A 12959-nucleotide genomic window follows, 5' to 3' on the forward strand; every position below is an offset into this window, starting at 1 on the left:
TGTTTCACAGAGACCGCCACGGCCTGCAGCTGCCTCATGCTGATAGGCGTCGGTGTAGGTGAAGGGCGGGGAGATTGGGCGAGGCCGACGGCACTGGATGGAAGTGTGACTCCCTCGTGGGAGGCTCTGTTGGGTCTCCCCTTTGATACGATTTCTTGACTTCCTGAGGTGGGATCGCTGGGAGATGGGGTGCAACAGGTGCAAGTTGGGGGAAGGTTTCTGATGCCGCTCCCTACCGTGTAGTGGAGGAAAGGGCTGTGGTGTCACACGGTGCAGACCCCGAGGGCTCAGGGGTGCGTTGGTGTCAGCATCAGGAGGATCCTGCATCGAGAAGCCGTGTGCTTCAGGCCAGCTCCTGGGATGGTTTTGCCGCTGCCTCCACCAGCAATACAGAAAAGGTCCTGTGGTGGAAGTCCCATCCCCTTCTGCTTCTGTGTCCCATGACAGGAAGGGCTAACTCTGGTCACCTGGGTGTTCCTGCAGGTGCATCTGCCTCTGTCCCCCCGGGCCTGGGCGCATCCCCTCCTGAGTCTCTGGTCCCCTCCATTGTCCTCATCCTCGTTCTAGCCTGGGTGCCGTCAGTCCCTGCTGGGCCTGTGCCTGGGGCTGCCCGGGGTCGTTCTCCCTTTCCTACCCTTGTGCCCTCTATGTGCAGCAGTGGGATGAGCTTTCCTTTTTAATATTTGTATATTTATTTATTAAAGGAGTTACAGAGAGACAGAGAGAGATCTTCCATCTGCTGTGGCCAGGGCTGGGCCAGGCTGAAGCCAGGAGCTTCAGGGTCTCCCCACATGGGTGCAGGGGCCCAAGCACTTGGGTCATCTTCCATTGCTCTCCTAGCGGGGAGCTGGATTAGAAGTGGGAAAGCCGGAACTCGAACCAGCACCCACGTGGGATGCCCGTGTTGCAGGTGGCGGCTTTATGCCACAACGCTGCCCCCGCGCCCACCCCCCCGCCATGAGCTTTTAGAACTTCAGATCTGATCGTTTCACTTCTCTCATGACAACCTCCAGGGATGTCCCAGGGTCTTTAGGATAAAATACAAGGTCATTACTATTACCTTTGCCCTTCCCACCTCTCTGTCTTTGTCTCAGATCACCCTCCCCACTCATTCACGTACTGGGCCCCACCCTCTGCACCCTCCAGTTTGGGGCCTTGGCAGATCCTTGGCCTGCAGCCCTCCGACTCGTTCTTACTCTTAGCAATGTCGGTTACAGTGTTCTGTAGAGAACACCTTCCCAGCCCTCCGGTGTAAATCTTGCTCCCCAGTTGAAACCACACCCCATGCACCCCTGTGTCCTGCTTCCTAGCCCTCTTCCTGCACTGTGCGGTCCCTGCCTATCACAGAGGTTATGGTGAGTGCCTCATAAATATTCATGGCATGGACTGGTCTCTGCCGATACTGCGTGGGTGGAGGCCTTGCCAGTTTGTTCACCAGCACATCCCAGCCACCCCCTGTAGTGCGGGCTGCGTCCTCAGGGAGTGGTGCGTGCAGAGAGAGGACAGGTGCACTGGGCCAGCAGTCCCCACCTGCTGTACCTGGACTGCCCAGAGTTAAGTGAGAGTGTGGCAAATGAGTCCTTGAAGAGAAACATTAGCACTGACTACCCTCTGCATTAGCAACCCCTGCCCTCCCTGGTGTTCTGCTTTCTTGAAGGAGGCAGTGGGGTCCTGTGAGTGCTCAGGTGAATCACAGCTACCGGGCCAGAGCAGCCTCGCCCCTGCTCATGAGCTGGAGGCAGCAGTGGGGTCTGGCCCCAGAGCCTTGGTGGCACCTGCCGCACCCCAGGTGCAGGCGCTTGGTGCGTGTTTAGGGAGTGAGTGTAGCTGCTGGGGAGTGCTGCACCGCAGCCTACATGGTGACTGCACTGGGGCCAGGGCTGGGGCACAGTGGGTTAAAGCCCCAGCCTGCAGCGCTGGCATCCCAAATGGGCGCCAGTTCCAGTCCCGGCTGCTCCACTTCCAGTCCAGCTCCCTGCTAATGCGCCTGGGAAAGCAGCAGAGGATGGCCCGAGTCCTTGGACCCCTGCACCCATGTGGGAGACCTGGAAAGAAGCCCTGGCTCCTGACTTCAGATCAGCTCAGCCATCTGGGGAGGGAACCAGTGGATGGAAGACCCCTCTCTGTCTCTGCTGCTCTCTGTAACTCTGCCTTTCAAATAAATAAAATAAATCTTTTAAAAAAAAATTAAAAAGACCTTTGCAGGCCAGCAGAGGGCTGAATGGCCTGCCACTGAGGACAGCCAGGGCTCTTTTCTGAGGGTTCGCTCTGTGCTAGGCGCGTTCCGTGGGAGCTCTGTGCTAGGCGCGAGGCTGAGGCGCGTTCTGTGGGAGCTCTGTGCTAGGCGCGTTCCGTGGGAGCTCTGTGCTAGGCGCGAGGCTGAGGCGTGTTCCGTGGGAGTTCTCCGCTGTGTGCTCCCGCGGGCCCTGGGAAGTAGGTCCCGTCATGGCTCTCGTTTCTCAGGTGTGGTGATGAAACTCGGACAGCAGTGACTCGCTCACCTCCCCAGAGCTCGCAGGTGCACGGCCAGGCAACTGCTCCGGAGTTTACGTTCTTGCCTGCTACGTTCTTAGTGTTAAATCCTGCTTGTGGCCCCAGAAGTCTCCAAACTCAGCCCTACACGTGTGGAACTGGGTCAGCTGGCGGGCCTGGTGCCGATAGAGGGCCAGGCCCCACTCGGACACCCCCCCACCCCCACCCCCCGCCCGAGTCCCAGGGATCAGTTCCATGAGCGTGAAAGGATGCTCCCTGGGCTCCAGAGCCAGGCTGTCTGTGTTGCAGTCCTGGCTCTGCCACTTCCCGGCTGTGTCGCCCTGCACAAGGGCCTTGGTTTTCTCATTTGTAAAATGGAAGGACCTACTAGCGCTGAGGGCAGTGGGTCACAGTGAGACTTAACTGATAGAAACAGGTAAGGCTTGTGGTAGTGCTTCATTACCTTGCTGTGAGCCCATTTTATGGCTTCAGGAAGGCAAGCTGAGGGGCGGAGAGCGTCCAGGGGAGTAACTGCAGGAGCCAGGAGCAAGCCCGGGAGTGTGGGCGGGCGGTTTGCTCTGTTCCTCTCCTGCGTCGTCTTTCCTGGGTGCCTTGATAACGTCCCTGTGGGTTCATCTGCTCGGTTGGCCGTAACGGAGTGCCACAGCCTGGGTGGGGTACGCACAGAGATGGTCATCTCCCGGTTCTGAAGGAGGCAGGGCTAAGCCGGGGCTCCGGTGGGGGCTCTCTTCCCGGCTTGCTTATGGCTGCCTTCTTTCCCTGTTCCCACACAGCTCTGTTGTCTCCCTCCCCTCCTTAAGAGGACCCCAGACCTGCTGGACTGGCCTCACCCTCAGTGACTGTGATCCCCCCCCCGAAGGCCCTGTCTCCATGCCGTCTCTGGGGGTTAAGGCGTCAGCGCGTGCACGTGGGCGGTGGGGACAGCCGGGTCTCCAGCGTTCACCGCCGCTGCGTCCTGCAGGGGCCCGGGGGCGTCGTGGCCGGGACGGTGTCAGAGGAGGCTGCCCTCGTTCACGATTGGACGCAACTCTCATTTCAGCCTTGGAGGCGTTCGTGTCCGCTGCCCGGAAGCTGCCGAGCGAGGACGTGTATGATGTGGTGGAAGGGTACATAAAGATCTCCGTCGAGTGCGCCGAGGTCTTCCAGCTCCTGAGTGGGGAGAAGCGGCCCGAAAGTGAAGTATGTGGTCCCTGACCGCCTGGCGAGCGTGCTGGGGGTTTCCTGGACGGCCCCAGCTTCCTCAGACAATCACGTTTGCGCCTGTGCCCCGGGCGCACGTTTAGCCCTGCCCTCATGGTCCCTGAAACACGGCCTTGTTAGCACCTGGCGAATGGTGGAGCAAAGGGTCTTCATCAAAACGTGCTTGGTTTCAGCACGGGGGACACAAGCCTTGTGTCACAGACTGAGAACACAGGTTGAATTATCTCCTGAACATGTGAGGACCTGTTGAGACGTCGGAGTTTGCGCTGTAACTGAATGTCCTCGAGCTGTGGGGCCCGCTCCTCAGCGTCTCTTTCCTCTTCGGTTTCAGGCTGTGCGGTTGTACATCGGCTGTCGTCTGCTTGGCTAGACTGGGGGGGCAGACTGAGGGCTTGGTCTTGGCGGGTTGGCCTGCTAGGCCGGCACCCTCCCAGCTTCCTTGCCTCGGCCCAGGGTCTGGGGAGGCCTGATCCTGCAGGTTGGGGGTTTTGAGCCTGCAAGTGACCATGGCCCAGACCGAGGCGCACTTCTGTGCGGGAGGAATGGGGATTCAGTGGTTCATCCGTGGTTGAATCCTGCCTTTGCAGATGCTGTTAATATTTCAAGTTTTTGAAGCCATCCTGCTGAGGACAGCCAGCGATCTGTCGCATTTTCACGTCGCGGGCACCAACATCGTGAAGAAGCTGCTGAACAACCACATGAAGCTCATCTGTGAGTCCCTGTATGCCTCGGGGTACAGGTAAGCCGCCGCGCGCCTGCGCCTGGCAAGGACCAGCCTTTGGGTTTGCTCTCGGCAGGAGTGTTTGACGTTTGTCTTCGCCCATGAAGGACAGCTGAGCTGTTAGCAGGGCTTCTGGGCCATGTCTCTGCCCCCCTTCCTCTGAGAGCAGCCCCTGGCCATCAGTGCCCTAGGAAAACCCCAGACAAGCTTGTACCACCCATTTCCCTCCTGCCTTGGTGGCTCGCCTCTCGGCGCGGGGTTCTCTGTGCCCTGGGGACTGTGCAGGAGTGTCACTGGGCAGGACATCCGTTGACCACACTGCATCCCACAGCACTTGCACTGTCCCCTCTGTCCCTTCAGCCTGCTCTGTGTTTCTCCCAGAGACGGCTGTCCTTCTGCACAGAACATTCTGTGTCTGTCTGTTGATGAGATGTGGGGTGCACACGGCCAGGGCCCTAGCCTGTCTTTCGGGATGGCGCCTCCCCATGCCCTAGCCCCATGCCTCACCTGTTGCAGGTAACTGCAGATGGAGAGGGCGCCAAGAGCTCACTTTTGGAGAAAGTGAGGAGGTTTGTGAGGCACTGTGAGGAGGTCTCTCTCGGTGCCCTGCACATGCCGGAACTGAGTTGGGATCCCTCGGCCACACGCTGGTTTCCTCCAGGGACCCGTAACATCTTTGCATCTTGCATTCTGGGCTCTTGTTTTGCTTTTATTAAAAACAGAGCACATCTGCATGGCTCCTTCCTTCCGTTCTCTGCCCGGGGGGAGAGCAGATCACGTGGTGTGGCTGGCTCCCTGGTGAGCTGCTCCTGACAGGCCTACCGTCCCTGTCCCCGTGCAGGATGGCTCGAGCCTGCCTCAACATGATGGCCGCCATGGTGACCCAGGGTCCTGAAGCTGCCAGGGACGTCTGTGGCCACTTTGATTTGAATAAGAAGACCTTGTACACCCTGGTGACCAAGAGGGATTCAAAGGTGAGAGCCCCACGCGTCTTGTTCCTCCCATGTCCCTTCCTTTGGCGGGGCCCAAGGTTGGTTTGTCTGCTTCTCTCACACCTTGGTCCCACCTAGGTGGGGCGGTGGCGTCTGTCCAGGAGGCAGAGGCTGATCCGGAGGGCTCTGGGGTTCGGAGGCGCAGCCTCCCTGGCGTGGGGATGACATGGCTTGTGAGTGTGTTCTCTGCGAAGTAACCAGAGAACTCCACACGCCTCTGACCCTGAGGCTGCCGTGTCCCAGCCCTCTGTGCTGTCCTGTCTCCCGTGGCAGAAACCCTCGCAGTGCTGACCAGTGAGGCCGCCCCGGTGCCTGTCCTGTAGTGGGTGGGGCTGGGCCGTGCCGGACAGAAGTGGGGTGTGAGTGAACAAGATTCCTGGCAGCCGGAGAAGCTGCATCTGGGTTTGGGGAGGCTTGGGGAGAAAGCACAGTTGGAGAACGCTCGTGCCTGGGAAAGGCCATGCTCCCCACGCACCTGCCAGCTCCAGGCTGTCAGAGCGCCCGTGCCGCTTGCCAGTCGGCCCCTGCGGGTACCTGGTGCTGCAGCCACGCTCTCTCTGGGAATTGAGCTCTCTGGCCAGCTGAGAGACTGAGGTAGTGATGTGTAACACCCAGAGAAGCCTGTCCTAGCCACCTCTAGGGCAGATGTCCTGGTTCTTTGGCCTTAGCTGGTGTCAGGCTGGCCCAACTCCCTGGACCTCAGCCCTCCAGTCATGCAAGTAGACTGAGGTGCCTGGGCCACGCAGAGGGCAGCCCCACCAGGGCCTTCCCTTCCTGGACTTCCATCCCGGGGCCAGGGCAGGTTATTTCGTCGCTCAGGGATCTGTAAAATGGGAGTTACTTCAAGATGGAAGCGTTTCTACCATCCTTTCTGGGTTCTTCCATATCAGATGTCTTAAACAGAAGTGGTATCTAGATATTAGACTTGTTTCTAAATACAGGGAATGTCAGGGATGTTAAAAAATGGAACAATACGAGGAGCACCCAGTGGTCCTGCTTCAGTCCCTGCCCCCTCTGTGTGTCTGGGGCAGTGTACACAGCAGAGCCCAGAAGCGTTTCCCTTAAATATCTCAGCGTGTGCTCTGACAGTCTAAGATCTTTCACAGCCGTTGTCAGTTATCACACCCAGCTCCATTAGAAATTCCCAGTATCCGCTGACACCCAGTGTGGCCTCAGGTTTTCCTGATGATCTCAGAAGTGTCCAAGTCAGGATCCAGACAAGGTCCACATGTTGTGTTTGGCTGATGTGTTTCAAAGACTTACTTATTTATTTGAAAGTCAGAGTTACACAGAGGAGAGGTAGAGAGAGAGAGAGGGAGGGAGAGATGGCCGCAAGGGCTGGAGCTCCTCCGATCTGAAGCTAGGAGCCAGGAGTTTCGTCCAGGTCTCCCACGCGGGTGCAGGGACCCAAGGACTTGGGCCATCTTCTACTGCTTTCCCAGGCCATAGCAGAGAGCTGGATTGGAAGAGAAGCAGCTGGGACTCTAGAACTGGTGCCCATATGGGATGCCGGCGCTTCAGGCCAGGGCGTTAACCTGCTGCGCCACAGCGCCAGCCCCCAAGGCTGATGTGTTTCTTAAACCTCTTCTGGGTCTTCTGAGTTTTTGTTTGTGTCCTGCCCCACCCAACCCCCCTTGCTTGTTTTCTTGCCATTTATTTGTGGAAGAGGTTGGTTAAGGTTTTTTTCTTTTTTATGAGTGCATTTGAGCATGATAAAAGCCTCATGTACAAGAGGATGATGGGTGGACTCACCCGGCCAGAGCAAAGCGTTGTTAAAATCCTGTGCCAGAGAGCAGTTTTGCCAAATATATTTTGGTCTATTTTAGACAGCGTTTTGCAAAACAAGCCTTAAAGGGCTCAGGACGTCTTCTTCCTGGGCTGGTCACCCTGTGAGGTCACACAGGAGGAATGAGGAGTAGGCACGGGGCCTGCTTTTGCTGGGAGTGGGATCCTTTTTTGTTTTTAAAGATTTATTTATTGATTTATTTGAAAGGCAGAGTTAGAAGAAAATACAGAGAAGGATATTCTACCTGCTGGTTCACTCCCCAGGTGGCTGCAATGGCTGGGCCTGGGCCATGCCGAAGCCAGGAACTCCATCTGGGTCTCCCACGCCAGTGGCAGACTGGGCCAAGACTCTTGGGCCATTTCCCACTGCCTTCCTGGGTGCATTAGCAGGGAGCCGCAGGGGACGGGGAGCAGCGGGGCCTCCACCTGGCGCTCATATTGGATGCTGTCATCACAGGTGACAGCTTAACCCCCTGCACCACGGTGCTGGCCCCGGGGAGTGGGATGCTTTGGGTGGAGGAGTGTGCGGCTGTGTGGATGCCCTGGCCAAGGCCAGCGTGAGCGGGCAGCTGTGTGTCAGGGTCAGGAGGGTGAAATCGGGGGGTCTGGTATTTACAAGGTGGAAGTCAGGAGCTGAGAGAGCTACATTCCTTTGCAGTCAGGATTTGATTACTGGATGGACCCACAAAGCAGTCTAGTCCAACTCTGCTGTATACGAGCAGGATAGAAAGGTCTAGAACAGGAGAAATTGGGACCAGCATTCCAGGGCCCTGGTTCCAAGTACTGCTGCTTCAGCAGGAAGTCAGACCATTGTGGGGAGAAGCTACAGCCCGGTTTAATCCGCCAGGCCAGCGTTTGCCAGCAGTCAGTTGCTGCACAGGGCATAGGTAGACTGGGCCAAGCAGTGGCTGCGTTTGGATCAGTCCGTCTTTAGTTGAACACGGAGACATCCAGGTAGCTTAGGAGCGGGGGCAAGGACAGGACCCTAGTCACTGCATCCTCACTCAGCCCGTCATGGGGTCATGCATGTGCTGGGTGTTTTATAAATCGGTGAGTAACACTTGCGGGCGATGGGAGCTGCAGCTGGTTCTCGGCTCTGGTTACCACCAAACTCTAGCTCTGCACTGTGAGGAGGCCCGCAGATCCGTCCCCAGAGCAGGGGGCTCGTTGAAGCTCTCAATGTATTTGTAACAGGCTGGCATTGGTCAAAGAAGGGCTTGCTGAAATACCATGTGACACGGGCAGACGCAGGCCCAGGAAGTGAGTGTGTGTGACACGGGCCCAGGAAATGAGGAGTGCGCGTGACACGGGCAGATACGGGCCCAGGAAGTGAGGAGTGCGCGTGACACGGGCAGACGCGGGCCCAGGAAGTGAGGAGTGCGCGTGACACGGGCAGACGCGGGCCCAGGAAGTGAGGAGTGCGCGTGACACGGGCAGACGCGGGCCCAGGAAGTGAGGAGTGCGCGTGACACGGGCAGACGCGGGCCCAGGAAGTGAGGAGTGCGCGTGACACGGGCAGACGCGGGCCCAGGAAGTGAGGAGTGCGCGTGACACGGGCAGACGCGGGCCCAGGAAGTGAGGAGTGTGCGAGGCCTCGATCCCCCGCTGAGGCAGCAGGGTGGATATGCTCGTCTTTCTCCGAAAGAAGCACCTTCCCCCATAAACCAGGAAGGCACTGGGGAGAGCCTTACACGGAGACCCAGCTGGCGCCGGTTGAGAGGAGGTGACATGGACGAGCCGAGGCCGTGAGAAGCAGAGCGGCTGTGAGGCCCACACGCGGCAGTGGGGTTTTGTGCGGTCTTATTATGACCCCAGTTCTTGGCCATAGCTGCTGCGTGCCTCCGAGCGAGCTTTTTCTCTTTAAGTTTTATTTATTTATTTAAATTCATTTGAAAGGCGGAGAGAGGGGAGGAGGAAGACATCTTCCAGCCGCTGGTTCACTCCCCAGATGCCCGCAACAGCTGGGGCTGGGCCAGGCTGCCGGGAGCAAGGGCCTCCACCTGGGTCTCCCGAGTGGGTGCAGGGACCCAGCTCCTGGAGCCATCATCTGCTGCCTCCCAGGGTGCACGTTAGGAAGCCGAATAGGAAGTGAAGTAGCTGAGACTTGGACCAGGCGCTGGTATGGGACACTGTGCCACAGTGCCCAGCCTCTGCGTGAGTTTTTAAAGCCTCAGTTTCCTCATCTGTAGAGTGGGTGCGGTAAGCATCTCCTCTTCAGGTTGTCCTGAGGACTAGATGGGGTAGCGTTCAGAATAGTGCCTAGCACACAGTCCACACTCAAGGGTTCTCATCATCATCGCCACTGCCGCTGTCAAGGGGAGCAGGGCCATGTGGAAGGCAGGGCTGCCCCTCAGTCTTCCCAGGCGTCCAGTCCTTGTCTGCTACTGACTTGTCCTTGGCAGTGCACTCTTGTCTCCTTCGGCGCTGCGTGGACTCTGCGTGTGACATGTGGTCTCTGGTCCTCAGGGAGTGCCCGACGTCCGGCTGGCCTACATCCAGTTTGCTCTGTCCTTCTTGATCGCTGGTGACGACAGCACCATAGCGCAGGTGCTGGAGCTGAAAGGTATGTGTCCCCTGTGTCCCTCAGAAAGCCCGCTCGTCATCGCTCTCCAAGATCCGCTGCCCACCGTTCTTCCCGGGTGACCAGAGGCCGCAGCCTCTTTCACAGGCTGAGAATGTGTGTGCGTGTGGCCTGGCAGTGGTGGTGCAGGTTTGACCCCACTGGTCAGAATGAACACAGGTGTTCCTGTCTGCCATCTGGATGCCCGGCAAACCCCTCACCAGGACAAGTGCCGGCCTCAGAGAGGCAAACCGGGGTGAACAGAGGAGGCCCAGCTGCCTGGCCTTCCTTGGCTAGTGTGTTATAAAATACAGCCTCACCGCCTCGGGGGCTGTGCCATGTGGTGCCGGAATGTCCGTAACTGGGCTCCAGGGAGTTCCAGCCTGGCCGCCTTCTGGGGCTGTCTCCAGAGAGAGGCTTGGCGTCCTGTGACCTGTTAGGGCCATTTGCATTTGGTCGGGAGGTTCAGGAGCTTGATGAGTGGCAGCCTCTGCCCTGGCACGGGACAGAGCTCTGGGAGCTGGAGGAGGAGGCGCGTGGTGCCGGGCCTAGTGTGGTCAGCTGTCCACTCTGAAGGAGGCGGGGGTCTGAGCTTCCTCCGGGATGTGAGGGTGCAGGTGCAGGGCCCCTGTGTGTTGTCCGCCTGGCCTGGGAGTAGTTCTGGGGAGGAGTTGCTTTCTCTGTGCAAGACACAGCAGGCAGTGTTTCCACTGCTGGTTGCCAGGAACCCAGGGTAGGACATCCTGCTGCTGCCGGGGCTGAGGTTTCCTCGCAGCTCCCCCGGCCCTCTCAGCCCTCGCGCCTGCTGCTGAAGGACAGTGAGCTCTCGTTTACGTGCCGAAGGGGCAGCACATCCAGCAGTGTGGGCTTTCCGCCGGCAGTCTGGCCATGGGCGTCAAAATGCCTAGGCTGTTTGATCGGCAGTCCCATGTCAGGTCCCTGTACTAAGGAAAGAATTAAGGGTGTGCGAAGAGGTTTTGTTAGGGAAGATTTTTTTTTCATGTTCGCTGAAAATTGGGCTCCTAACTATCTATCAGTAAGGGATTAGTTGAGCAAACTGAGCACCAGCCATAAGAGGACAATGCAGCTACCAGAAATGCCGTGGGGATGTCGCTGCTGGCATCCGGGTTTCCTTGTGATACGTGATTGGCGTAGCCTTGGTTACCAGCTGCAGAAGGGTGATTCCCATCTCACTGGAGGTTGAGGGGAGTGGCTGACTGCGTCAGAGGGCTGGCAGTTCTCTCATGGGGCAGCGGGGCCCACCTCTGCATCGTGGCAGGATGGCTGACTTTGAATTTTATTCTTTTGCTTTGGTATTTCCTGATTTTCTTTCTTTTTAAGAATTATTTTCTTTATTGGAGAGGCAGAGTTACGGAGAGAGAGGGAGAGACAGAGAGAGAGGTCTTTCATCTCCTGAATGGCTGCAATGGCTGGGACTGGGCCAGGCCGAAGCCGGGAGCTTCTTCTAGAACTTTGATGTGGGTGCAGGGGCCCAGGCGCTTGGGCCATCTTCCACTGTTTTCCCAGGTGCATCAGCAGGAAGCTGGATGGGAAGTGGAGCAGCCGGGACTTGAAACAGCGACCACATGGGATGCCGGTGCTGCAGGTGGCAGCTTAACCTGCTACACCACAATGCCGGCCCTCTGATTTTCTTTTTCTTTTTTTTTTTTTTTTTGACAGGCAGAGTGGACAGTGAGAGAGAGACAGAGAGAAAGGTCTTCCTTTTGCCGTTGGTTCACCCTCCAGTGGCCACCGCGGTAGCGCGCTGCGGCCGGCGCACCGTGCTGATCCGATGGCAGGAGCCAGGTACTTCTCCTGGTCTCCCATGGGGTGCAGGGCCCAAGGACTTGGGCCATCCTCCACTGCACTCCCTGGCCACAGCAGAGAGCTGGCCTGGAAGAGGGGCGACCGGGACAGGATCGGTGCCCCGACCGGGACTAGAACCCGGTGTGCCGGCGCCGCTAGGCGGAGGATTAGCCTAGTGAGCCGCGGCGCCGGCCGATTTTCTTTTTCTAAGAATAAGAAATTTGCTTTTGTAGAAATTATGTGACACCTCTAAAGATGTGCAGACCAAGTAACACTAGATGTTACATCTCAAATGCTTCAGCCTGGAGCCACCGTGTGCTAGCAGGGACACAGCACCACATTCTGGTGGCCATCTCCCCCCGGGTCGGAAGGTACACAGCAAGCCAGAAGCAAACCAAGTCACACAGAAGTCACTCCTACCATGAGCATAACTGTAGCAATAGAGCTTTAGAAAACTGTTACAACACACACACACTCTTTCAATCAGTATTGATTTTACTTGATGTGAGAAGAGAAAAGAAAAAAGAATTAAAATTCTGTCATTGCTTCACGCTTAAGTACTTTTGGTTTACTTTGTCAGGAAAGGGGTTATTATTGTACCTTGAACTTGTATAATTAAAACTGAAAAAGAGACATTGCTTGCTAAATAGTAACATTCTCACATCTGTTCTATTTTCAAATATTTCTGAGTTTAATGCTTTGAACCTTTTATTTTCAGAGTTTATTCCTTGCATTTTTAGCTCCGGCATAAAGGAAGATAGGATTTCTACCATCAATATTTTGTTGTCCACATTGAAAACAAAGGTACGTGTTTGGTAAGCAGCATTTCTGTTCCTCACTTTCTCCTTGTCAGTGAAGAGCCCCTGGCGTTTTATGGGACACCGTCTGTGGGTTATGGTTGTGTGAGTTGAACGGGAAGCAGTTTCTTAAGTACAGGCTTGTTTGGGGTGATGAGCAAAGCCTGGGCCCGGGAGGCTGAAGACTGGCAGCTGCGTCCATCCCAGCAACGGCGGGATAAAAGCGCGGATTGACATTGCACAGTTGCCCAGTGTGATGATTGGGAGCTGTAAGTTACAAATACTTCTTCCTTGTCACACCTAGCAAAATGTCATTTTCCATATTTTATAGAAACTTACAATTTGCTGAAAGGGTCATTGATTTGAATACAGAAGCACCTGAAGTGATCAGTTAGAAACCCTCCCGCATGTAAAGTTGTTGGAAGTCCACCAGAAGCCTGTTTTCCTGTTCAGGGGACTTTTTTTCAAAGATTTATTTTATTTATTTGAAAGACAGAGTTACAGAGTGAGGTAGAGACAGAGAGAGAGAGCTCTTCCATCCACTGGGTCACTTCCAGATGGCCGCAACGGAAGGAGCTGCACCAATCCGAAGCCAGGAGCCAGGA

The 12959-nt window shown here is 56.6% G+C and overlaps 1 protein-coding gene across 1 annotated transcript in view; it reads left to right on the top strand.

The window, feature by feature from the left end:
- The window catches only part of URB1 (URB1 ribosome biogenesis homolog), a 71788-nt gene that overhangs the window by 2708 nt on the left and 56121 nt on the right, over positions 1–12959 (top strand). The window contains exons 2-6 of the mRNA XM_062206104.1: positions 3533–3672; positions 4281–4432; positions 5256–5388; positions 9658–9754; positions 12276–12361. Coding sequence (XP_062062088.1) covers positions 3533–3672; positions 4281–4432; positions 5256–5388; positions 9658–9754; positions 12276–12361 — 608 coding nt within the window. The remainder of the gene's footprint in view (positions 1–3532; positions 3673–4280; positions 4433–5255; positions 5389–9657; positions 9755–12275; positions 12362–12959) is intronic.

Source organism: Lepus europaeus, chromosome 2 (genome assembly GCF_033115175.1).
Source record: "Lepus europaeus isolate LE1 chromosome 2, mLepTim1.pri, whole genome shotgun sequence".
Classification (NCBI taxonomy): Eukaryota; Metazoa; Chordata; class Mammalia; order Lagomorpha; family Leporidae; genus Lepus; species Lepus europaeus.